Consider the following 26,655-nt stretch of genomic DNA (forward strand, 5'->3'; position numbering starts at 1 on the left):
TAGTCTAGATGTAGGTTTTTGAGCTGAGAAGGGCTGTGTACTGAGCCAAAGAGGAGCTGATTGCCACAGACAGATACTGTCACAAGACTTTTTTTCCCAGTCTTAGGGAAATACATTTCAAAGCTCTTGTCATCCGACCTCAGTAGGGAAAGGGCTTTTAAAAATCAAGAAAGTTTCACGTATTTCACACTGGTTTTGGGTTAAACCTTGGTTTTATTCTTTTTGTCCCTAGGAATAATGGGGAATAAAGAGTATTGAAGCTGTCATAGTTATCATGGACACAATATAATTGCTCAGCAATGAGATCTCAAAGTTTAAACTTGTGCGTTCTGTTGCCACAGATCATTCATTGTAGATTATAGCTTTTGTTTGGTGTGCAGCAAAGCAGGATTCTGTGATTCGCTACTTCAGGAAGAAAAAAAGAATTGGGTATTTCATGTCAAAACTAAAAAGAAAGTTGGTATTTTGCGTGTAGCAATGTAAAAACTTCTACAACTTTTTTTTCATTCTTGACACAGTTCAGTTTTTTTGTTCTATATATCGGGACTGTGCCTTCTCGGTTTATTCACAAGCAGGGCCTAAGCTTCTCCAACATGCAATATTTATCTTCTCGATTCACAACTGGAAACCTGTAGGATTGATGACAATGGGTGTTAAAGTTTTGGCACTTTTGGTATGACTTGCCAAAGAAGAAAGACTGCTGAATGCCAGGGCCCTGAGAAATGGCCTGTTGAGGTCCCACCAGCTTTCTTCCAACCTTCACTTGAAATTCTGCAGCTCCCCTGCACACCTGCCCCATGTACTTGTGTCTGAGTGTAGCCAGTTTGTATCTGCATGTCCTTAAATTTTCAGTTGAGTTTGTACTAACATGCTGAATTGTAAACAGGCACAGCTGAGATGCTGGTACACATTTCTTTCAGTATCCCAGTTATATGCGTGGCAACCTCCAGCGTAAAGGCTGGACAGATAGCAGTACTTAAACTACTCAAGATTTTAGTCATAGTCTTCTTCACTTACTTATGTTCCCTTCGCTAGCAATTCTTGTATTACTTCATGGGGAAAAGTTATTCGTTATATTGTATCCTAAGTGATTGAATTGTGCTGCTGACTCCATTTCCATAGTGGATGCAATGATGTGTCATACTGTTTGTGTGTCCTGGGTTGAGCGACACAGGACTAATTTCTCTTCTCATTCTGGAAAAACCTGCACTTTTAGAAGACCCTAGTGTCTGAATTTGTGAAAATATTTACTTTACAGTCAGCTATGGTATGCGGGATCCAAGGCCTCATGTTTTCAAGCCTTGCCAGGTGCAGGGATGAGGAGGAGCAAGGCCTGGGCGTTTGACACGGGCTGGCCAATAGGATTATTTCATACCATGAATGTCACATTCAATATAAATTAGAAAGCTTGCTGCGTAGTCTGTCTCTCCCTTGGTGGTGGCAGTCCAGAGAACTTCTTGTCCCGGTGCGGGACCCCTGAGCCATTCCCTTCCTCCTGAAGCCATTGCACTCGCAGTGTCTGACATTTGCTGGAAGTGCACAGCTTCCTACTGGTAGAATTGGCTGAGTATAATACTTGTATATCTTATGTTAGTATCAGGATTAATACTGGTTCTTTAGTATTATTGTTAATTATTTAGTCTTATCCCATTAAATCTATTTATATTTCAACCCTCATGTTTCCTTGCTTTTCCCGATTCCCCTTTCTGGGTGGAGAGGGGTCATCGGGTGATAGAATAATTGTCTAAATGACAATAAATTTTTATGGGTTTTCTCAAACCATAGTATTGTGAAACATAAAATCTTCAGGATAGCAATATGTTATTTGGGAACTGGTGCATTTACGTATTGTATACATAAGAATGAAATGGCTCATTGTACATGAATTTATTAATACAAGTCACTTCAGAGGTGATAACTTCTTAATTTTATTATAATTATTTGAATACAAATCAGCTAAAAGCCAAGAAGTTGCATTCCTTGGGAGCTTTTAGTGAAAATAAATGCTGGGCTGCCTGTATCATGATACACCAGTGTTTACTTATGACCACAGCACCCACTTCTTTCTGGGATTTGTGTTGGTGCTTCATTCTGAGAGAGAGAATCCAAACAGAGGGGGCTAGTTAACAGGACTGGAAGTGTGAAGAAGTATTTTTTTCCATGAAGTGCTGCAGAATGAAAATATTTTAACGCTTACACGCTACTTCTTGTTCAACAAAAAGAACATAAAAAGTCAACACATTGAATTTTTGATGCATTTGAGATGAAAACCAATGTCAAAATAGTGAAACTTCCCACAGCTGGGAACGGACATTTTCATTCAACTCAGCATTTACTTCTGTGTACACCTCCTCTCTCTGGTCCAATTAGGGTGGCAGGGAGGGGTGGAGGGGTGCGTTTTTACTCCTCACTTCTATTTCCCTAAATCGCTAGCCACTGTCTTTGAAGACTTGTTACATTGTGTAGCCAGCTTTAACCTACTGCTGGACGCTACACCATCATTTCTGTATATACAGTCTCCTATGTTTTCTTTGCACCTGAATGCATTTCACGTACCCTGCAACTCCGTTTATTCTGATTTGTAGTATCAGTTTCTTGGGGAATATGCGTTGCTCAGTACAAATGCAATTCCTGCCCTTACAGCCAAAACTGAGAACTTTCCCTCTGCCACGATCGCAGAAGTGGCATGCCAAAGGAGTAAGCCTGCAGTCTTTGAAAAAGCCAATTTCCACCACTTGAGTCATCATGCTGGACTAAAAAATTTCTTACTGTGTAGGTACATGCTTGAAAAAATGAGTATTTTCATAGGAAACATGGGACATTCCTCTGGAAATATGTAAAAGTTACTTTATCTATAACGTTTCCCTTATGTAGCACTTGCTGATCCTTCCAAACAAGAGATTAATACTATCCAACTTGTTAAATGTAAAACTGAAATTATTGCATGAAGATGTATACCCCAGATACTGGAAAGGCATAGTGAATTATATATATACTTCTTTTTTTATTCACTGTTTCAATTATATCACTTTCCTCCATTCAGTACCGTGCTTAAAATATGTGGACTTATAGTGAGATTTTAAAGGTACGTAGAGATTCAGATAGATACCACGAGATTTACAAAAGCATCTATGGACCTCTTGATCCCTCTGGGAATCAGATCCTTGTGATATTTACAGAGATTATATTTGACATGACAGTCAAGTCTCACAAAGTTTCCTTTTATCAGACAAGTTTCACTGTTTGTCACCTCTTACAAATGTCGGGGTGGAAGGGTTGATCCAAATGGAGCCTCCTTCTTCAGCTTGTTTTGGCTACTTCTGAACTTTAGTAGCTTGATTTATTTCTTTTGGATTTCCATCAGCAGTTTAGGCCTCAGGTAAATTCCCTAATCTTCTGTTAAGCCAATATTTATTTAACTTTCAGTAGACAAACTTTAAATTCCAAGTCTTTTCAAAGTATGCATTCTTTGGAAGAGATCTCAAATGTCTGCATAACTTCACCTGCAATCTCATGAATAACGTGTGCTGTTCAGAGTATCAGCTTGATAGTGATGATTTAATTATTGAGTTGAAATGTCAAAAAGAAAATAATAAGTTTCTTTTTCCTAAAAAGACAGCTTGAAATATTATGTTGATGAAATTCTGGTTTTATTCCACAGACTGAAGTTTTGTATTTAATTTTTGTATGTTCTGTGCAAGTAAGCAGACATCCCTTCTGTTCTTTTATGTTAAAGAGTTGGTGGGTTGCAGACTTTGTAATAGAATAAATGTGTTTAAGTGCAAAATATTTGTGGATTAGAACTTTCCAGCAAGCAAAGTTTGGCATTCTTGCATTTTTCTGAGTTAGCTCTTCAGGCTTGTTGTAAGAGAGTAGTTGTAATCTTTGCTGTGGAGTACAAAATGTTGCACTAACACCCCCGTTTCCCATGTTTGCTTGTAGTTACAATTGTGAGACTCAAATTTTTGCTACCTGTATCTGTTGGAAGTGAATAAAAAGTAAGCTTATTTGAGGGAAGGGGTGGGGATTGTTGATGATGAATATGAATTACACTTGCACTAAGTGTGTTGGATTTATACTATATTTAAAAATGAGTACTGCTTTATAATTAATTTAAATGACACTCCACATCTTTATGCTGCTTTTATCAAGAAGTTTCCTCTTACCAGCACATTTAATTTGCAGAGTCAATGCACTTGCTAACTTTTTTTCATTTCCAAAACCCATAGCACTTGGTTTCATAAGACTAAAGAGGATTATTTGTTAGCTAGGAATAAGTCTTTGGAAATGCACATGTATGCATTTTATGTGTGTATGTGAGCATACCTATATAAATGCTTAAAAAAAATATATGCGCATAGTCAGATAGTCAAGAGCTTAGCATATTAAAAAAGTGTATTCCCCATTGGTTTAACTATATGTTTTGCTACTGGCCCAGATAAAGTTATTTACAGTTGAGCATTATGAGTGTTCTGGAAAGATGGGAAATGTTCAGTTCCCATTATTTATGTACGTATGTAGCTGGAACTACTTTTTGTCATATAAGTCCCCCTTGACTCTCCAAACCACAATCAAAATAACATTCAAATTCCATTGGTTTTTCTGAACAGTATGAATATACAGCTTGCATAGTTTAGTTATTTCCAGAACACCTTTAACTAGAAATCAAAACCAGTAGCAGGATGTACTACAGGAGACTGTTAACACACTGCAGGGCATATGTACTGCACCCTGCCTGACACAGCATTATGCAATCCTACCCTGCATTTTAGTACCTTAAGAGGGTACTTTCAAGAGCAAAACTTAAAATCTTATGTAAAATTTTATTGGTATATGGTACATGAATTGGTTTATTGGTATATGAATTGAAGATAAGAAATTGCAGATATTTACAACATTCATTGCTCAGCAAAACAATGGCAGCATTCTCAGCCATATTCAAATGCTCTTAAAGAATCTGACAACTTTGAAATGGTCAGCTAGACTTCATGTGTTTGAAAAATCATAAAGATCCACTTTGCAGTTTTAAAAATAGTTATTTTTTAAAACCATATAAATACTTTTGAGGTTATGCTTCTGTCACTCATCAAAAATACAAAGTAAATAAAAACTTCAGCTAAAACATTGCAGTGGGAATGGGAAATAAATCGTTAAGAAGACTGGTTGTAACAGTCAATACCCAAGCAGTTTAGGTGACAGGTACCCACTATCTAATTGACATAAATGATTTTTTGTTTTCTTTTGGGTTTTGCTAATTCCTTTTCTTCCTGCCTGTGGAGCTATTGGTTGAAATGGTCCATTGGGGAGGTGTCTACCGTTCACACAATCTCCATGACTGATAGGAGCGTAATGAGGTTTTTTCCTCTTTCATAGCTCTTGCAGTCATTCCCCTGACCATGGGCTCGATGAGCACATTCAGACTCCATATGAAAAGCAGCTCTGCCAGCTGCATGGCAGAAGGCTTATGAGTTTATTTGCCAGACTTCTCTGGATGTGTAAACCAGTTGCTGCAGCTCTAAAAATGATATGACTGGTGCAGTAGTGATTTTCTACACCGAAGGTGGATGCCGGCAGGAGTTATGTACTGCAGATATTTTAGTGAACTCTGAAAAGACCATGCTGTAATACAACACTCCCAAACATTTCTGCTAGCGTGTGATTTTCTCTCCGTCGTTATCTTCTGTAGAATTATATCTGTGGGAAACCAGTTTATGTGACTGAGCTTTGCTGTGTAACAAGGAATTGTTTTCCCTTGTATTATTTAATGCATTTTGTCTCTAAAGCATACCTCGCTTTCCTGCACTTATTTGTTATATGCAGTGGGGAAGAGCACAAGAGGCACAGGTAGCGTGTGTGCCTTCTGTCCGCTAAGGTTAGGACTGAACTGAAAATCTATTGTGCCAGTTAGCAACTACTTAGACAGCTGCCTAGCTGGGTCTCTTTTGATTCTGACTGTTCTCTGTAATTTCTAACACTGCCAAGGGGAAACACATGTTTTTTATTTATTGGTCACTATTCTGTGATGGGAAATCTTGTACCGTTCCTCCGTTCAACATGGTACACTGCAGTATTAATAGCTTTTCTCCAAAAATAGCACAGTTGAAGAGTAAGCCTCTTGTAGTCATTAGTACAAACACATTATGAGAAATGCTCATTTTAAAAGGTGTTTTGCTCTTGTTCAGTGTTTGTCAGGTTCAACTCCAGCCACGGCTTCCCAGTGGAGGTTGGTTCAGACGCCAGCGTCCTTCAGCTGAAGGAGGCGGTTGCCCAGCGACAGGGAGTTCCAGCTGACCAGCTGCGGGTGATTTTTGCAGGGAGGGAGCTCAGCAATGACTTGACACTACAGGTAAGTCTCCCTTGGTAGCTTCACTTCTGGACTGCTGCCAGCTACACTGCCTCTGCCTCTAATGCTGCCAATCTGACATTCATGCCTGAGATCTAATAGAATAAATAGTGCCTGGGGATTCCTTGAACTTTACTCCACACTGCTTCATTAATTCTGACCTTCTTAATTATGCATTAAAACAGCAAGCAGGAAGGATAGGGGAAGAGAGAGAATACAAGGAGAGAGCATAAGAGAGAGCTGTGCCTAGTGAATAAATGTTTACTGACTACAGAAGCAAGCCATGCAAAATTTCTGTATCTGTTCAATTTCTATCTTACTTATTCCATTTGAATCTTAATGAAGAAGGATGTGAATAAATTGCTCTAAATCAGGCTGCACAGTCATCAAATTTTATAGAATTTGTAACCCAATTGTGACCCCTGGAGGATAGCTACAGGGCTGCTGCCGCTCCGTGGGCTCCTGCACACATGGGCAGGTGAATGTGTGGCTGGAGGGATGGTTCCAGATCAGAATGCGCACAGAAGCGCACTCCAAACCACTGCACTCATAAACGTGTGAAGATGAGAGAGGAGCAGGGAGCATGCAAGAGCAGCTCTAAGTAGGTACCTGAATTTCAGCTCCTGAAGGTTGGCTAACTGTTCTCTCCAATAAAGGCAGAGAGGCGTTCTTTTGTGGTGAGCAGTAGTAAGCACGGAAGGATAGGTTCAACTTTCTCTTCCTTGTTGTCTTTGCTACCGTTACCAGTCCAGGTGGTTATATGAAAGATTCCTCCCAGGCAGAATTATTTCACATTAATTGGCACTCATATTTCAGAAGTATTGCTATACTTAGAATGGCTGCTAAGCCTTGATACAGAAAGTCACTACTCTATTGATGACCTATCGCTATGTCTCCATGGGTATGATGTTTATTGCTTTGCAAAGGGTTTTGGGGAATTTCAGCACACAAAGGTAGGTGCAGAAATGCGAATTGTTGTCACTTTCCAATGCATTACCTATGGATTGTGTTGATACATATATTCGCGGCATAAACGGCAATGTGCTTCACTTACTTATATGTGAAAACATATACAGGAAAATGTAAGGCTAAAAATAAATAAAATCTGAATTTTAGAAGGTGTCAGTTGCCAGTTGCTAGATTTGGGTGTCTGCGTTGTTCTGCCAGGCGCTTCTGAACCACTTAGCATTTTCTGGGAAACTGTAGGTATTGGTGTTACTGCCATTTTATGTCAGCATGAAACACAGATTTTGAGCTCAATTTTATACTTGTAACCAAATTTGTTATTGGCTACAACATACAATCTGTTGCCAAGGTAAATTAAAAATTGCTTTCCAAATATACAGGCCTGCCGATGACTTAATTAATTTCATTGGAATGTCAGAATTACCATGTGTAGTCAAGACTTTTTATTATTTAGTAAACTGGATCTAGACTCACTGCTTTGACTCTTGGCTCCTAAAGCAGGTAAGAAGTTCAAAAACTGTTTCAGATGGTATAATCCATACTTCTGTATTTAAGTATCTTAAACATCGCAATGATTAATATCATCAGTGGTGTATCAACTACATTTTTATTCTTGCTATTTAATTAAGTATATTTTACTCTGCTTCTGTGTTTGCAGTTTTTTCTGTCGTATATTTGTGTATGTGTATTTTTTTATTGTGGAAATTTGTCAGCACAAGAAGAACAGTTGAGGGTTTGAGGTGTTTGAGTTCCTATGGTAGGATATTTGGGGCTTTTTGCATAAGCAGCTGAATGCTAGTAAAAGTTGAGTGGTAGTGAAATACTAACTACTAGCATTTATGTTGCATCTGTAATTTCAGAGTTAACACCACATAGGAGCAAATTAATTAGCTCTTGTTTTCTAGACCTACAGATTTGCATGCAGAATAAGAAAAATACAACATAGATTTGTACTCAGCTGACGCTTTTAAGTTATTTTATTTTATGGTAATGTAGAATTTCTGGTAAGACCATGTTCTTCCATTTTTTGTAAATTACTTCTGAACTTATTTGCCCAAGACACTGTGGGAGAATCCGGAGGACAGGAAGGAGGACTGATAGTATTACAGATAATGAGATTATAAAGGACATGGGAAAAGCTGTGATAATTGCAGGAGCATGGGGCAGGAATACAGGAAATAGTCTGGGATAGCAAACATTATTGGTTTCACAGCTCACAGAACAACTAGATTTGGCTTGACAGCTACTTTAGGATCCCAGGCAGCTGATACAAAACATAACTGAGAATGTGAAAGCTGCATTTGTTTTCCTGTTTGGAGAGAAGGAAAAATCTTTCATGGTAGTTGAAACTTGTAAAAAAGAAATGAAGCTGGAATGGACAAACATTAAAGAGAAATTATTATAAGAAAAAAAAAAGTGCCAAGCTAAGATCTGAAATAAGTAATTTGATATCAACAACAACAGTAAAAAACTGTAGGAAGGATAGAAGTGAAATATGTGTGGAGACATTTAATTTGGTACCTCAGATAAGTGTTTTGTCCTTGCAAAAAGAGAGGAAGATTAGACACTGATTTAACAGTGCACAGGGGAGATCAGTATCTTAGCTAGTGACTGAGGGGCAAGTAGTGAAATTAGAGCCATGGTAAGGAAAGTTTGGTAACGACTGGATGAAGAATGAGACCTGCAAATTTGGATCTCATGAGAAGGAATTAGAGCAATAATCTGCTTTCTAAAAGCGCAGCAAATGGTGTCACTTTAAGGGTGCTAAATATTCCGAAGAATGATGAAGAGCTCCCTGCTGACTACAGTTTGCTTTGAATGAATAGAAGTAATTAATTAATAGATACCCAAAATAGGAATTCTTTCAGAAGACTGTCACGAACATATGAGAATGGTGGTAGGATCTTCTTGGGGCAATCATAAGGGTGAAAGAAGAGCAGAACCACAACAGAGTCACCAGAGGAATAAACAGGAGGTAGCTGTGTATCAGGAACACTGAAGTGTTGTACGGGAGATGACTGCTTACAACAATATTGTCCTTGCTTCCAAGAATGGCAAAATTAGTTAATAAGCCTTCTGGAATCAAAATATGTAATATTTGTTGATACACAATTTTGCTCAATGCAAATGATTTGGAATTTACTACTGGTAATAGAAGCAGTATTATATTAGTACAGGCTTGCCCTTTCTTGGAGAACTCAAAATCCCTTTGTGTGAAGAAGCTCTTTGCAAACAGTTTGTAAGAGATATTCCCTGCCTTGCAGAGCTTACAGTGTAAATGAATAAGGCAGACAAATGATGTGATAGGAATCAGTAGCCTGGCTCGTTCACAGTCAGTAGCAAAACAGGGATAGAATTAAGTCTTCTGTTTCCCAGTCCGGTACCATTTCTTTTTGACAGTGTTTCTTCTGTGAGGTAAATGTATTTGAAAATTTTGAAATAACTGAAAACAGTTATTTGAAACAGAAAAAGACTAAGGATGTGATTAGTAGCAGGACTTGGTAGCTGTAGTGTGGTGCTCCACTGAGACAGCTTCTAAATCAGAGTTAGCTTGCATTTGACTGGAGCATAGGCTTGAGGCTTGGGGCATAGGCTTCACATGCATTTGGCTTTGACTGCATCCATCCACGTAGGTGCTTTCCTAGAATTATTTATACATACATTCAAGAAACAAAAAAACATGATTAGAAGTATTATTAAACACTGGAGTGTGAGCTGATGAGCATAACTGAAAATGAATAAAAAGGAATGACATAACGGGAATAGCACCATAGATGATCATCTCTACAGAGGATGGAAAAGAGAAGCGGTAAGGGAGAAATGGTGCTATAAATACTGTTAGTGTGCTGCAGTTTGGCAGAAGAGTATGCTTCGTTGTTGAAGAGTTTCTGAATAGCAAACATTAGAGGTTGATCCAGAGGGCACCTGGTTCTACTGAAAGCACTTTCCAGTGCTATTGTGTGAAAAGCTCAAAGACAGAGAGATCACCTTGTGACTAGAGGTCCCAGTTTATATCTCTCAGATTTTAAATATTTTTGAAAATATGGTATCATTAATACCATCGTTCTCAGCGAACAACTTTTTTTATCAGAAACAGGTATTTGAACAATGGAACATTGCATTTTATCAAAGAAGGACTTTGTGTACTTAATTGTATGGCGACTTTCTTACTCTCTAAGCACAGCTGAGTACAGTAGAGCTTCCATCAGTTCTTGAATTTCCCTGTTCCTGTTTACTGAAGATACAAAGGAGAAACCAGGTGACATAGTGCAAAAGGTGTCTCTAACCAGCAAAAACCCCTCATGTGCTCAACTTTAGATAGAAACCTGTGACAAGAAGGCTACAATGGGTCTTTTGACATACACAACAAGTAGTGCCTTTTGTTAACAACCTACAGTTTTGTATATAGGATACCAAATCACTCATGGGAACATCTTTGATATGCAGCAATTTTGTGGGTTACAGAATACCGTTGAGCCAACATTTGCACATGTAAACGCTGTATGGAGAGATTTGCTCACAGACATCCTGACTGAATCAATCATCCTATGTGAAATTCAAAGAAAGAAAATGATTTTACGTGTGTGTATTTAAATCACTATTTTTGGTCAATATTTGTTCGATCTGTGGATCTTTTCTTACTTGTAAAGCTGGAAGAGATGTGTATTGTACTTCTTCAAAACAGAAAAAACTAGCTGAAGAATACTTAGGTATATTATAATAATAAAGGAAATCTAGATATGCCATCTGTGTTTCCAGGTAATATGGACTTGGCTAAATGAGTGGAAAACAGTACCACTCTTGCTTCTTTTGATGGCTGCAGACTCACTGTATGTGACAACAGAGACTCTACATGTTGAACAAGTTTTTCCAAGACTCGTGGTGGGCCTTGTGGTATTAGATGCCCATAATGAATATGAAAAATGCCATGTAGCCATATTTAGTATGAACTTCAGTCATACTTAGTATGAACTTCAGTCATACTCAACTTCAGCTCAGGTCTATGGATTTTCCATATCTGAAAGGATACACTGCTCGTTAATTGTTCTGACAGATCAAGATCTAAAAGTGTTAATAAATTAGATCTTGGAGCCCAGAAGCACATTTCCATTCTGCTTTTAAATGCATTTCTGTTCTATTCTTTTTATGCTAAGTTTTTCCTGGAAGTAGGAGACTATGAAAAAGATTTAACTATAGCTAAATAAGGGATAAATTATTCAAGTATTTTGGTAACTCCAGAAAGTGAATGGGCCATATTTGAGGGGGCTGCAACATCTAGGACAGCCTTGAACTTTGCTCGTACCTTCTGGATTCTTATGACATTTTTTATGTGTTTTAGTTGGTGTGCTGATGGTCGAGGAGGAAGTGTGACAGGGTTTTCTTTGCAAACTTTCTGTGGTATGCACTCTCTACAAATTTGTATTTAATTTCTAGAAGTATCTGGGTTTTGGTATGTAGGTTAATTCTGTGTTGTCTGCTAAATCTGGTTCACGGCTCCCTGGAATAGGGTTGTTGGTGCCATTATTATGATAGGAGTCTTACTGACTCATAATATTTCTGAATGACCTGTGTTGCCTTTTTAGAATAATTTCCAAATTTCTAAAAGTGAGTTTCTTTTGTTTTCCACTTTGCTGACCGTTTCAGTAAGTTGGGAGTCTATTGAATTAATTTCCATTCCATCTATGGTTGTTATTGCTTTCTTATATGTGAGAACATGTTCAGGCAGCAGATGAATTTTTTTATTTTAACTTCATTTCTCTTAGGCAGTTAAAATTCACTACATTGAGGCCATTAAGTGAATTTTACAAAATCCATTTCTGAAAGAGCAGTTGCTTTGCGTGGGACTGATAGTGAAACCACAATACTATTTGCAGAAAATACAGTATGGTGATAAGATACTCCTCCGGCAAACCACTGTAGTTATTCTCGAGACATATATAGTGTTTCAGAATGAAATTATCTTGAAAATTGCACTACTATTAGATGCGCTTTTGTTTTCTACCTGAATACTTGCATTAGACAGGCACCTGTTGAATTTTTCTCCCTTGTCATGAGTATAATCCAATTCATATGTTTACAATGCTGTCCATTTTTTTATTCGGATCCTGCTTTAGGTTGCAGGAGGGAAAATGTGTAAGAAAAAACTTCAAAAACCTGTAATTGTTGGAGTGTAATAACTTCTATGAGTTTGTAAATCATGACAGTAAAGGAAGGGTCAGCCCACATCTTTCATTCATCACCTTTCTAAAATGCTCTGGTGAAATTAGCATATTGCACACCATTACCAAAACCTAGTTGACTTAGCAGAAGTTCAAGGGTAACAGGGATATTTCCTTCCTGCTTCCTCTCTTTTCCCCAAAAGAAAAACATGGTATTAACTATTCTGGTAGACTACATTTATAAGGAAGGATCCATACAGACTATGTATTTTCTAATTCATAACTGAAATTGAACAAATATTTGTATCGTGTTAAAAAACAAGTAAAAATAGGATTTTTTTAACATTTTACAGAAAGTGGGACAGAGTGTCTGTGGATTGTTTTTTAACATTGAGAATTTTATGTCTGGAAAATAAAACCATAAAGGAAGAGAAGGAAACTTCATTGTTGGAAATATATTTTAAAATAGCAGGTAGTATACCAAATGTATCTCCTCAATAGAAAGGTGGAATGTCGTCCCTTGCCATTATAATTTCTGTGCTTTAGTCCTACTTTACTTATTTAAATTTTTACAACTCTGATTGTCTGAAATGTCATCAGTAATATGGTCATATTTGTAATTATCAAGGTCACACAGCTATTTAGTAAACCATTCTGGGTTTCCTTCTTTTATTTTTGTTTTTCAATCTTTCTCACTCATTTAAATGAAAATGTGGAAGGGAAACTTAAATGCTTCATATCTGATTACAGTTTTCATCACACCTGAACCTCTGTACTTTAGGAGACACAGAATTATTCCTGTTAGGAGCAGATTTGATTGGGGTGGGGGCTGAGAGGGAAAGAAGAAATCAAAAGAGCAGAGTTTTTGCATTATGACAGCAAAGGCCCCATGAAAGAAAATAACATTGGTAATCCTAAAAACAAATAACACCAACACACACGTAAAGAGAAAGAAGACAATTATTTTAGGAATTATTGAGATAAAAGTAGGTATATAATTCCTTATATATTATTTCATTGGAGCAATCCTTGATGAATTTACAATTCCTAGAAGCGTTCTTATGACCTCTGAAAGCCTGTTGAAGAAATGAATGTGAAGTGTTTACAAAAAAAATCAGTAATAAGCTGAATAACAAAAGCAATACAATTTTCTCTCCTCGTTTAGACTGAATAAAGCAGCAGAAGTACCTGTCCCACAAATGAAATAATTTTCACTTTCTTCATATGCACAGCACATTGTTCTTTTTTTACAGGTAAATCATTGGCTCCATTGATTTAGTGAACGTGGTGCCATTGACTTTCCATGAGCCATCATTCTCTCTCTCATTCTCTCTCCCTCTCATTTTCTCCCTCGCTCATTCTCTCCCTCTTCTTCTTTCTCTCTTTTTCTCTTACATGCACACACACACACACAAAATCCTTACTGTCCTGAGGAAGCTCCTGTTACTGTGAAATGGTGTACCTTCCATCCATAGAAGTACAGATGTGACTCCCATTCCCTCTGAGTACAGTTTCCAGTGCTTTTCCTGAGTGAATTGATCAGTGTTTTCCTCACTTGTACTGCTTTTCTCATTATGAGTTTCCCACAGTTTAAGTCACTTTTCGTGCTTTCATTTCTGCCTCTCCCAATCAATTGCAGTTCTTTGATATCTTGTTGCCATCCAATAACTGTTGCCCATTGTGGTGTTAAACCAGCTGAGGAAACTAACTGTTCTTTCTAATCTTTTCCTTTCCCAGCCTATCAAATAAAGGGGGAAGAGAATGGGAAAACTAAGTTACCTTGCAGTTCTGTTCTACCTGCCAATGAGCGGACATTTTCTTCTACTTAGGGTTTCTGTTTCTCATTGGATGATGTACTGTTTTACTAACGACCTCCTTGTTTTCTGATCTTCTTGTATCTAACTGAGAAGCTGACAGATCTGCAGGAGGCTCTAGAGCTACAGGGTGAAGTGCAGGTGGTAGAGGGGGCGTTGTGGGGAAATGTAGGGAGCGTTGTTTCATCTCAGACAGCTGCGTTCCTGGCAGAGAAACAGCTAGGTCCTCTTGTGAGATACTGGACTTCATGCATATCTTCATATCAGTTTGTCTGTATATGTGTGATAATGTATAAAAAAGGTTAAACCTTATTTTAGGTAATTTTCAAAAAGTATGTAAACGATGGCAATTTTTTGGTTGATGAGGTTACACTTCTCATGAAGAGACACGTATGTGGCACCAAAGTTGCTAGTTTTACAGTAGAATCAATATAAAAAAAAGAGACCAAAAATGAAACATCTTTAAACTTCAAAAACATTTCTAATAGAGTTTTCCCCTATTAACTATTTGACATAAACCAGCATGATGGAAACATAAAAGTTTTATTGTCGTAGAATTGGTATGCATGATATAGCAGAGCTCTGACTTTGTGATTTGTTTCTTATGCAGCTCATCCCAAATTATCCCATAAAATACTTTTACTGTACTACCTTAGCATCTTTAACATATCAGTCTATTCATTTGTATCTTTCGCAGTATGCAGCATATCGTGAGTACAAAAACGGATAAATGTATGCAAGTATGTTTAAGTACAGAAAATAATAGCTACTTTCCTCTTTAACCAACATCATATAACCTTTATTCCTGCATTATTTTTTTTACCCGAGATGGTGATTTGGGGTCTTTGTTTACCATTTATCTTATAGCAGTGTGTTCATTACTACAGCTTAAGCACGCATAATTTAAAGTGTCAGAGCTTCAGGAAAGGAAGAATCAATACAATTTTAAAACTTCTTAACACTTCTACTCTAAGAATTTTATAGCAAAAATGTGTCAAAGACGATAAATGACAATAAATAAATTAAAATGACCAATTGGATATATATAATTGGAATCCTTATTCTTTGTGAAAGTGTTCCATTTTTCTTTATTAATAGTGAAAACTGTAGTACCTTTCTTCTGAATATACTAAGATACTCAGCTTTATAATACTAGAATTTTTATGTAATATTTTCTGTAATTTTTATTTCTGGTCAGCAAGTAGTAGTGGAAACTTCTGTTAGTTTTCTAAAACAATTTTATGAATTTTTGTGTTGTCATAGGAAGTTTTTCAATACATTCCACGTTGACAAACACAGGAAGACAGGAAGTGGTGCAATAGCGCATCAGGATAAGAAGGGGAAAAAAGGATATGTGTAGAAATATGTGCTGTGCTGATATAAACATTTAAAGACTGAGTATCAGAAGGCTAGAATGATTGCGGGAATTTCAGATAAAAAGGGTTCAGGTAGACCTGAAAGGTTCGACAGAGAGGGTTATGCTTAATTATATGGCATTGACTAAATGTGAGGGAGATTAGGTGAGCAACTGAACAAAAATCTATTATACGGCAGGGTTCATGAAGCATCTGAGGTTGTCCTACTTCACAGGAAAGCAAGAGATTAGGTGAAGGTTAAGATATATTAGAGTTGACTGCAAAAGCAAGGAAACCTAAGGAACTGGATTGCAAAAGTATATGAATTGACAGCAACCATTGGTAAACTGACATTTAAAAAATTTCCAGTTTCTCTTGGAATTGGAAATTTTCAACGTGCTAATATAATTTGCAATGTAAGGCTACTTGGGGAGAATATGAAGAACTACATTCAAGGCCTGACACCTAAAATAACAGAGATGAACATGTTACCACCTTAATGGTAGACCCAAATGATTCCTTAAGCACATCATCAGATAAGATTAAAGACTTCTCCCTTGAAAAATGGTGATTTAAAAAAAAATATTAAAAGGACTGAGACTTTGTTCAGTACATTTTTAAAGAAGAGAAAAAAAAAAACACTGAAGAGCAGTAATCCATGTAAGTCTATTGTCTGAGAAACTGATTTAGGAAATACTCCAGCTCATTTACCTGACTTGAGCTAGGCTGTGAATGAGTTACTTACAACAATAAATAGAAACAAAATACTAAACTTAAACTTACTCAGCATACTCAATATTACCATTTATAATGAAGGCAGATACTGGGAATTGTTATCCTATAATCCAGCAAGGCAGCTGAAGAATTATGCAACGCAGAATTGCATGCAATTATAAATACATTATAGGAAACAAGATTTGGGGAGATTGAACCTGTAACTGTGGATTTGGTGGGGTATGTTTTCATACAGAAATGTTGGCCATATAAGCGCTACTCAGCCAGGTAAGCACTTAGCGTTATTATAAATTAGAGCGATGAGTTCTAATTCTGATTTCAGAAGAGTGGAGAAACTGGATACACATAACTGTGTTAGTACCTACACTATATGCCTGCAATGATTTGCGCACTTGCTTTTCAGAGGACCATTCTGTAAATGCCATCCTTTATCACTGCAGAGGTAATAAAGGCAGCATCCCCAGAAGTGTTCATTTCCGATGGAATTCATTGCTGATCTCATCTATTTAAGTGAATGCAAATGAAAGCTCTCTCTCCTGTTTCTCTGAAGGATTGATGCATTTCTGACTGGTGAGCACTGCACAGTGTCAGTCTCCAGAAACAAATGGAGGAAGATTGACACAGAATGGGTTCATATCTGAAGTAGCCACATGATTTAATCTCCTTGCATCTCTGGGTGTATATGTGTCAGTCATAAAGTAGTCTGTGAATTACTTATCTCCTGACATAATTCAAATCTCTCAGAAATGTTATTTTTCTATTAAAAAGAAGGATTGACTTTGCAAGGCCTCTGTGGGTTATAGAAAATATTGAAAAAACTACTGTCAATGAATAAATGAAATATAGAACTCGAGAGAGAGTTCACTTTGTTCACATTTATGGAAAATTTCATATGTTCTCTTGTTTCACTGCATTAGGAGACATGCTAGTCCATTGTAAGGTAATTTAGTGTTGTGTATTGTGTATTTATAGTTAAAGCTAAAACCCAAACTTTTCTAACAGCGGAGAACAGTAATAGCCCCGCAGGACAGACACTAGCTCACAGAAAGGCCAGTATCTGCAGTTTTAAAGTTGCACTGTATTGGAGACTGTCAGTCAACACCCAGGTTTCTAGTGCTGCTTACATGAGAGAAGTTGCATTAGAGTTTAGAAAGGAGAGGTTTTGAGAGAGAAGTAACCTTTCCTAAAATGAGAAAAAGATTAGATTTGCTTTTGAGGCTTGTTTTGTCATTGCCTGCTTTGAAATCTCTTTGTGGTACCTTTGTTCAGTCCTTTTTAAAATGGCATCGGCGTGCTGACATTTCAAAAGGTGCATACCAGGAACAGCATGTGAGGTCTAGTTGCTGAAGTTTGTGTGTCATCTCCTGACTCCATTACACTACAGGGAGGAGGCTGACGTATGTATTTTAATGTCCCTATAGTCCTCAGAGTAATCCTCATAGTTCTGTAACTTTATGTTGTTTTGGAGAAGACTGCTTCCATTTTCTTGAGTAAAATGGAATTTAAAGACATTACTTATTTGGCCATGTCAGGCTGGTAATTTTCCTGTGTAAGTCAGAAAAAGTTTGTGACAGGTACTTATATTTCTGATAGGAATTTATTTATACTAACTAATTTTTATCCTTTTTTCGTTGTAATAGTAAGTTACATCCATGTGATTTGGTTATGTCAGGGTGTGTTAATTCCTTTCCAGCCTTTCATCCTGGAATGTGAACTGCAGGCTTTGATCTGCAAGAGGCACTATAACCTGCTGTTACGAGTCCAAATAGTCACTTACAGTGCAATCTGCCAATATTGCTGCTTTTGTATTTTAGGCTACTGTTATACTATGTTAGGGTTTCTTTCTTGTGTAGCCAAGTTACATTGACTGTGTAAGAAAAGTACTCTTTCTGGACACCCTGCTTATTCACTTCTCATTCAGACTTTTTTTTTCTTTTTTTTTTTTTCCCTTTCTCAAATGTGTCTGCGGTAGTCAGGATTTCATCCAATGCAGAGTTCAGGTTGATGATTTGAGGTCTCATGGACCAGCCTTTTGGAGACTTCTTACCCTGGGGCTGGATCAGTATGAATCAAACTTGCATTCTTCTTATCGAACTTCCGTTTAGAATTGTGGGCTTTCATGTTTTTGGTTTTTTTCTATACTTTTTCCACACTTCACCTCTTCTGCAATTTATTACTCTTTTATGTAAGGTAGGCCAAATGCTGCACATAAAGCAATGTTTGTGTTTTAAACTGAATGCTCTGAGGAAGAGCTGACGTGCTATGTTCGTCCCTCCTGCCTACAGCAGTCTTCCTTTTTAGTTCAGTGGGAAGATGTGTATTTTATCATGCATTATGTCAATGGGTAATACCTAAAGCTTACTCTCAGTTTATTTTCAGCTGTTAGCTTTGAAACAGTAAAACAACAACTGGAACGTGAAAGCATATCTTGATGGTGACCGCATACGTTAAGATGCCCGCTTTAGACAGTAAAGCTGGACAGATGATACTGCCAAAGGTTGAATCTTTGTATGCTCTTGACTTTCTTTCTTACTACAGAGCTAATTACCAAAGTCCTCTGACAACTTAATCTCAAGTAATCTATATGATTAGAGTATAGAGTAGTCAATCACTGTACCAAAAATTTCATTTGCGTCTCTAGCACTCGGCACTACACAGTGGACCAGTGCTGATTTCCTGCTGTCCCTCAGGACTGTCCTGCTGATGCACAGCATGATATCTCGGGATAGTCAGAAAAGACTTAGTTCATGCTCTGAATGTTTGGGAGCCAGAACACTCCGCTAGATTAGCAGAATATATAAATTAGATACTGCGAGAGTGTATATAGTAATAAGGCTTCTTCCCATTTTCTACTTAAGGACAGGTATGCAGGTCAGGTGTTTTAACTTGCGTATGGAGTGCACTTGGTTTTATTCATTCTGCAGTGCAGTCCTGGAGTGCATGAAAATGGATTTTTTCAAAATGATGTATATGTGTGTCTGGACAGCATGTAGAATGTAATTTTCTCAGCATTGTAGTGTGTAGTTCATTTGCATTTTGGGTTTTAAGGCAATCTAGCAAGTTGCATTACCGTGACCAATTTTTACGTCCTATGTAGCCTGCACTTGTTTTATGTACAATATATGTATGACTTTCTAGCCTTTCTAGCTCTCACAAAAGGTTAGCACCAAATCCACTGTTTCATTTGCCCTGTCATAGGTATTTGGAAGATATGGGAGGGAACTTAGATTGCAAGTTATTAATTTTTACTCGTGTTTTTATTCACAGTAAGTAATTATCCTAACTGCATCTCTTACATATTTTTCAAATTTTGAGTGATTTAGGAATCTGTATCAATGTTGTCAAAATACTTTCCAAAATGGTTGAACATGCGCTTAAATTTTTATTAGGGAGTTCCTGTACAATTGAAAAAGAGATTGGGGAGGCAAGTACATGACTTGTGTTGAACACTTGGAGTCACATTAACTGTAGAACCTGGGGAGAAATTGCTGCCCTGTTTATGAATAAATTCTGCTTGCAGACTTTGAAGGAGTGAGTAAACAATAATTAACATGTTTAAGCAAAAATGTAAAAAAAAAGTTAATACCCTAAATTTATTGGCAAGTCTGACATATGAGATCCCTTTGGAAAACCAAAAAATATGAATTAAGAACTGTTTTCAGTCAGCATTCTTTAAGGTAACTGTTTTCCTGTGGTCTTAAGAGGAGTATAAACATAAAGAGAAAAAAGTACATTTCATATTATTATTAATAACATGTTCCAGTTTTCTTTGAAGGCTTCTTATGTATTACTGGTTCTAACAAAATCACGCTTAGTTTCAATTTGGATTCTTTTCATGTGTCAGAAACTAATGGTGTTCAAATTGTAGATGAGCAGGACAAACAAAGCTTTTAGGTAGGAGTTACATTGCTTGAAATTGGAAGCAATCATTTCCCCATCCTTCCCTTTTATGCTGATTTTCAATTGCTAACTGTTCTCAAGACGAGAAGACATAGAATCAAGCTTTAGAATATAATACCCTGTCTTATTCTAAGGTTTGTCGCACAGCTGAGCACCAAATGAACAAAATCTCTATATTCTCCTGACTTACGTAACATGGAATTATCTGGAAACAGCTGTATTTGCTCAAATATTTATTTGAAATATGGTTTTAACAGAGCAGAGCGATTGTTCAAAATCAATGTATCCAGACACAAAATAATTTGGGAATATCTGGAATTCTGAGCCCTTAACACCTGAGCCACCAGGCAGTTCACGCTTCTGTTATACCAGAACAGCAGCAGAAGCTCCTCATGGCACAGTGGCATCTCTTTCCCTTGTCTGGAAAGCCTAGGAACCTCTGACAGATGTACCTTATAGAGATAAATGCTGCTAGAGGTGCAGAGAGGAAAAAACCTCAAACCATGCCCTGATTTATCCCATTTTTGATGATAGAGTGCATTGCCTTTTCAATGTGAAGTATGTAATAGCTGATAGTATATTTTGCCTCCCAAATACAAGCATAAAATCCAAAATAAATTTTAACTTAATGATTTTTAAACAGCTTTAAATAGAATTAATCAGGCAAAAATATATGCGTATTTAGCTTGAAAGGTCATTTTTTTCCAAATCAGTTGACAGTTTCTAGAAGTAAAAAGATGTTCTTTTAGACAATTTCAGGGTACTACAAGCTAATAATATTTTAGCATGTTTTGCTGCAAATTTCTAATGCATAAGAACACAGAATTGGTAAATGCCAGGAAAAGACTAGTTCAGAAAATAGTGAAATGTATGAATTGTAAATGAGATCTGTATGTCTCTATTACATAACCAAAAAAAATAAAAAATTGTTGCTGCATGTTTGTTGCTAACTATTTCCTGAAGTAATAAATGCCAGATAAGTTGCTGGCCTGACTCACTTTTCCATAATCCAACCACCCACCACACGATGAAACTCTTCAATTGCTCATACTACTTCCTGTCTTCATTTTCAGTATATGATGTATTACTTTTCAGTTAGTTACTAATTCATTGAAATTGTTAATTTCAAACAAATATTATCTCAACTCCAGTTGGAAGAATGCGTGAATAATTTACACTATTTATTTTACTTCTGCAACTTCTGGAGATACTATGCTGGAAGTTTCGTGTAACATTTTTACCTCAGTTCATTCACAGGAGCAAACATGAAGAACATACAGACATTAGGAAGCCTTTGAAGAAAGCATAAAATCATCTGGGTAACTGCGAGAGCTATTGTAATATTATGTTCTGAGGCAATATGTATACCATAGGTTTTATCTGGATGTCATTTTTTCAAATAAAGGCATGTCATTGCTTGTGACAACTTTGCTGTTTCTCTTCAGGTTGGGAAACAGGAACCTTTATGTCAAAATACTGAGGTTCCTTTTTGGAAACAGATGAAAAGTCCTGCTCATTCCTTCTCAAAATGTTCAGGTTTTTTAGTAAAATATCACCCAGTCACTGAACACGTCTGGTATTGTCTCCACTGGGTATTATTTCTCTGCATAAATTAAAAATGTCATGTTTTTTAAATCCTGCAGCCACACTTGGGCAGTTAAGCATATCAAGGAAAGAAATATATACTTAGATGTTAATTGATACTTGGATGTGATTTTAAATCAATAGAATTTAACAGGTAGCTGTTACTGCCACATGCTAAGTGGATAATCTTCTAGTATAAGAAAATGCTGTTTTTGTTGAGATGGTTGAGACTAAACTAAAACCTTAGGAGCTTGAATAAAAAGATCCATGTGTGAATTTGACTTGTTATTACCTTATTTGGTAGAATTTTTCTGGGTAGATAAATGCTCAGACAGTATTATCAAAATTTGAATCCTTAGAGTAAAACACCAAAGCTCAGGATCTGGCAGAAAGACCAAACTAAGCCTTGAACTGAAACTGATAGGGAAGATGGAAGATAACTGAAATTCATGCTCCTTTCTGTGATCCCATTCAGGCTCTTTGTTAAAACCAGGCAAAAAAAAGATATCCCATGCTGCAGCATTTCTTAAGAAGGTCACAGTAGATGTCTGCTTCTATCAGACACTTATGTGGCATATAGTGATCGCTCCTAAAATATGACCTCTGCTAATAAAAAACAACTGAAGAAGGATTTTATTTTGATATTCATTTGCAGAGAGCATTGTTCTCTTTCTACTGCATTAAAATCTAACCTCCAACATAACTTATCTTCAGTCCTTCTTCCCTTTTCATTTAATAGAAGAAACACAGCAATCAAAAAAGGAACAAATTAATTTTTACCACTCCGAACACTGCATTTTCTTTCAAAACAAACATGGGTACACATGTGCATGCACTCTTCTTCACTGAAAAGAAATATTCTTCAGACTTTAATCCCCAGGCTCGCTAAGGCAAAACATGAGTTTTTAGTAAGCTAACAAGTGCTCTTGTTATTTTAAGTAGTTAACTAAATGCAAGAGCTAAAAATAGATTAAGGTGATTTTACTGGGGCTATACTGGAGGCAATTCGGCCCACTTTGGTAGAATTAGCTCTTAGAAATTTCCCCACTAAGCTCTGCTCTCTGGAGCTCATGTTGCTTCTTTTCTCTGGGCCCTCATTCGCCAGGCTTCCCTTGGCAGATGGTTTCATTCTCTCCTGTTCTTCTTCCCACTTCAGCCTGGCCAGTGCTAAAACACTTACTTGCTGTTCTTATGCCCTCACTGTTCTTGTCCCTACAGTATGTGGATTTCTGGCAAATATCTTTCCAGTTTGTCACGGTAAATGTGTTTATGTTAAGTAATTATGAAGTTACTTACTTTTTGATTCAGCATAAATGATCCCACATTAGACAATCATTGGAAAGTATACATAAAAAAAATGTATTTTTTCTAGCTGCTAACTGTATTTCTGTAACAATATTGGCTATTGTCTGTATGGGATAATGCTGTTGTTATTTAGTCTGTGATTTCTAATAGCAGGCATTAACACTGATTAGTATCAATTACTTCTTAGTTATTAGCAAATGTCCGGGAATAGAAACGTATTCCTCAGTGTTCCTCAGTAAAACAGATTTTAATGCATGCAGAAAAACTATCATACATTTACATACATTTACACTACATACACTACATACATTTACAATTTCTGAATATATTTAAGCAAGAAGTCTTTTGACAGTATATCTGTTTATTTACATAATGACTGTCCCCTTTCATGCAATATTCTGGCATTACATATCAAATTCTACAGTTTAGCAGACACTCATCTTGCAGGTCAGCACACACTTATGTATCTCACTGATTTTAAGGACTAGCACTCCTTGTTTACAGAGTGGCTCCAATATGTGGTGTATGTCACTTGGCATCTTCATGTGTTGAGAACATAGAGAAGCATCCTGCTTTTCCCAGATCCTTTAGGACCTACTCAGCAAACAGTTTAATGATGTCTACAGCTACCAGCCAAGTAGCCTGTGTTAGGTGAGAGGAAAAAGACAACTGTGTCCTCTGCCCAAGGTGCTACAGGTGTGAGCTGTGGGAAGCCTGCAAATCAATAAAAATTCAGCTTCAGAAACAGGGGATGAAGAAAGAGCCACTGGAAAATTTCCGCAGTCTACCTTCCAGGCTATTCTAACTTAAACTGTCCTGATTTGTTCTCCAGCTTTATTCTGTACTTCAGAGTATTCCACCTAGGATTCATTTCTTCTTTCTTTGAGCCAAAGAAAGCAAAGTTGCACATGATCAAGTGTGTGAGTTGCTAGAGTCCTCCCTGGATTTTAAGTACAGGCATTAGTAATACAATGTTTTGTTTATTCTTTCACAATTGTGTCACATGAATTTAAACTCGAAAAGAAAAATTCATTTCCTGCAAACTATTCTAAAAAAATTCATGTTTTTTTTTCCATGAAGAGTTATGCTAGGAGATAGGACGATATTCAAGCCACTTGCTGAGCCACCTATTTGACAATAGTATCTAGGTTAAATGAATTTTCTTCTCAACTCTACAGTATTTGTTTTATTAGATTAATATTTCTTCTGTAAGTACTATTTCATTATTTTAGGATATTATTGTGTGATTTTATGAATTATGGAGATGGTATTTTGTTTTGCTTTACTGAGTGCTCAGGTTGCCACTAGTTGACTTTTTCTTGGTTCTTTCATTTAAATAATCATACCATTTTTACTGTGCTTCCAAGCTGTTCTAGCACACAGCACAAATTCCATTCTCTGTCACGATGATCTATTATCAATTCCATTATCTATCAATTCCATGATCTATCTATTCTGTTACTTCATTGATGGGCTTGTGGTTACTGCTTTTTGTTCTTACAAGAGAGACGTGAATTTGATTCTTGTTCCTGTCTTGTTCCCTGAAGTATTGAATCCCTGGAACCCTGCAGTTAAGAACTTTAGCACTGGTGAGAAGAGTAAGAGAGAAGCCCTTTTCCTCACTCCCCTGATGCTGTAGCCTCTTAGGAAGGCACGTTAATGAATTCTTAGAAATGGGATTCCATATTGACGATGTTCAAGGAAGAAAGTTTGTTTAGGATGTAAATTGGTAAAAGCAGTCGATAGTGAAAGGTCACTCCAGTCTTTCCATATGAAAGCCTTTCATATGGCTAGAGATTGCAGGGTGATGGCAAGCCTCCTGGGACTTTAGTCCTCCTTTATTAAAAGAGGAATCCCTTTTCTGACTGCGGTTCCTTCCCATGCAAATTAGCTGGCCTCATCATCTGCTGTCTGGGGTATTTCAGACATAAATTGACTTTGAAACTCTCACTTTCCACTAGTATTTGCCTGCACTGTCCATGCAGGCTTTATGAGCAATTTCAACACACAATTTAAACCCCTTTTCTTCATTGACAAGCTCTTTAAACCGACAACCTTTTGAGGGTCAGCTCTTGAAATGCTATCTAAAAGAGCAATCATCCAATTAAATAGGCCTCAATATGGTTATTTTGCCTAGCTTTCATTCATCAGCCATCGCCTGCCCTGTCTCTTTCCAAGAATCTTGGAGCCTGCTTCATTGGAAAGTCCTCATATAAGTAGCTCCTACTAAGGTGCTACACAACAGCTGCTGCTGAGAGAAGGAAAAAGGATTAGAGCCCCGTTAAAAAAATTTGTGTAATTTCTTTGAAGTTTGGAAGTTTACAGATGGTGACCCTGGGCATCAGGAAGACCTCTGCATGAGAAGGAAGATTGGTTTGTGCTCTGAACCTGTAAAAGGTTCACTTCTGAAGTAGACAGCAGATACACCGTATCTATGTAGTATATGCTAAAGGTGTGGAATTTGTTGAACCTCTCTTGGATGATTCCATCAAAGTGATGATTTGAACAAGAGATTTTTTAATTAGGATAGATTTAGCCGTAGTGTTCAGCCTGAGTTATTTTGAACTACTGGATCAGTAATGGCAGGGTGGGATGTCACTGTAAGAGTCACTTTCCAGGGCTTATGTCTGCCATTTTGCCTTGACATCATCAGGAAGAGTCAGGTTTTTGTTTCATTTTTCCTGTTAAATACATTTTGAATTACCTAGAGATTTTGATAAACCTGTTTCCTCAGGCACTTCCTCTGCTAGTGCTCTTCACAGCGTAAAGGAAGATGTTTGAGTGGTTATGCAACTGCCAGCTGACCAAGACATTTTTGGTATCTAGATCCTTGCCTCTTCATGTTAAAAGGTTAAAAGGCCACCTTCTTCACTGAGCTTCTATTTTCCTTTTAAAGTGCAAGAGTTGGAGGGCTATAGTGACTAGACTACTCTTGCCAGTCCACAGTCAGGAATGGCATGATTAATAGCAGGGACATTTCCACTATGTAAATCCATATTTTCAGTGTAGTGTGTGTCGCCGTCAGTCTTCTCCTTTCATACAGCTTTGCTATTCTGCTTATCATGGTGGCAGCTTCTCCACCACTTCTCACAAACTATAATATCAGCTGTACCTAGATACCTCCTATACATAGAGACTTTATTCTTTTTCCACCCTAGGATCCCTTAAGGATTTGTTTGTAGGCTCTTCTGTGCATGTCATCCCTTGCCCCTGGTAATAAAAGATCAGTCCTGCTGTGGGACATTAATCTAGTCCTTAAATTATTAACGTACCAGCCCCTTGCATCTATGGTCATGACCTCCAACAGAATGGCAGAAGAAAGCCATTCCTCCCAGGTGATCTTTCATGTACTTTTTTTTTTTCTTTCACCCCGTTTTGTTTTTCAGGACAGGGTCTCTATTACAATCTCCTTTAGAGCCCCAGAGTGTTGTCTGAATTTCAGTTAAGTCTGGAAAGTAACTGCCAGCTTTTTTTGCTAAGCTGTATGCTTGATA

General features: G+C 37.2%; 1 protein-coding gene across 1 annotated transcript in view; it reads left to right on the forward strand.

The window, feature by feature from the left end:
- PRKN (parkin RBR E3 ubiquitin protein ligase) overlaps positions 1 to 26,655 on the forward strand; it is a 779,388-nt gene that overhangs the window by 152,435 nt on the left and 600,298 nt on the right. Inside the window, exon 2 of the mRNA XM_074580279.1 lies at positions 6,183 to 6,346. Coding sequence (XP_074436380.1) covers positions 6,183 to 6,346 — 164 coding nt within the window. The remainder of the gene's footprint in view (positions 1 to 6,182; positions 6,347 to 26,655) is intronic.

This window comes from Larus michahellis, chromosome 3 (assembly GCF_964199755.1).
Source record: "Larus michahellis chromosome 3, bLarMic1.1, whole genome shotgun sequence".
Taxonomy (NCBI): domain Eukaryota; kingdom Metazoa; phylum Chordata; class Aves; order Charadriiformes; family Laridae; genus Larus; species Larus michahellis.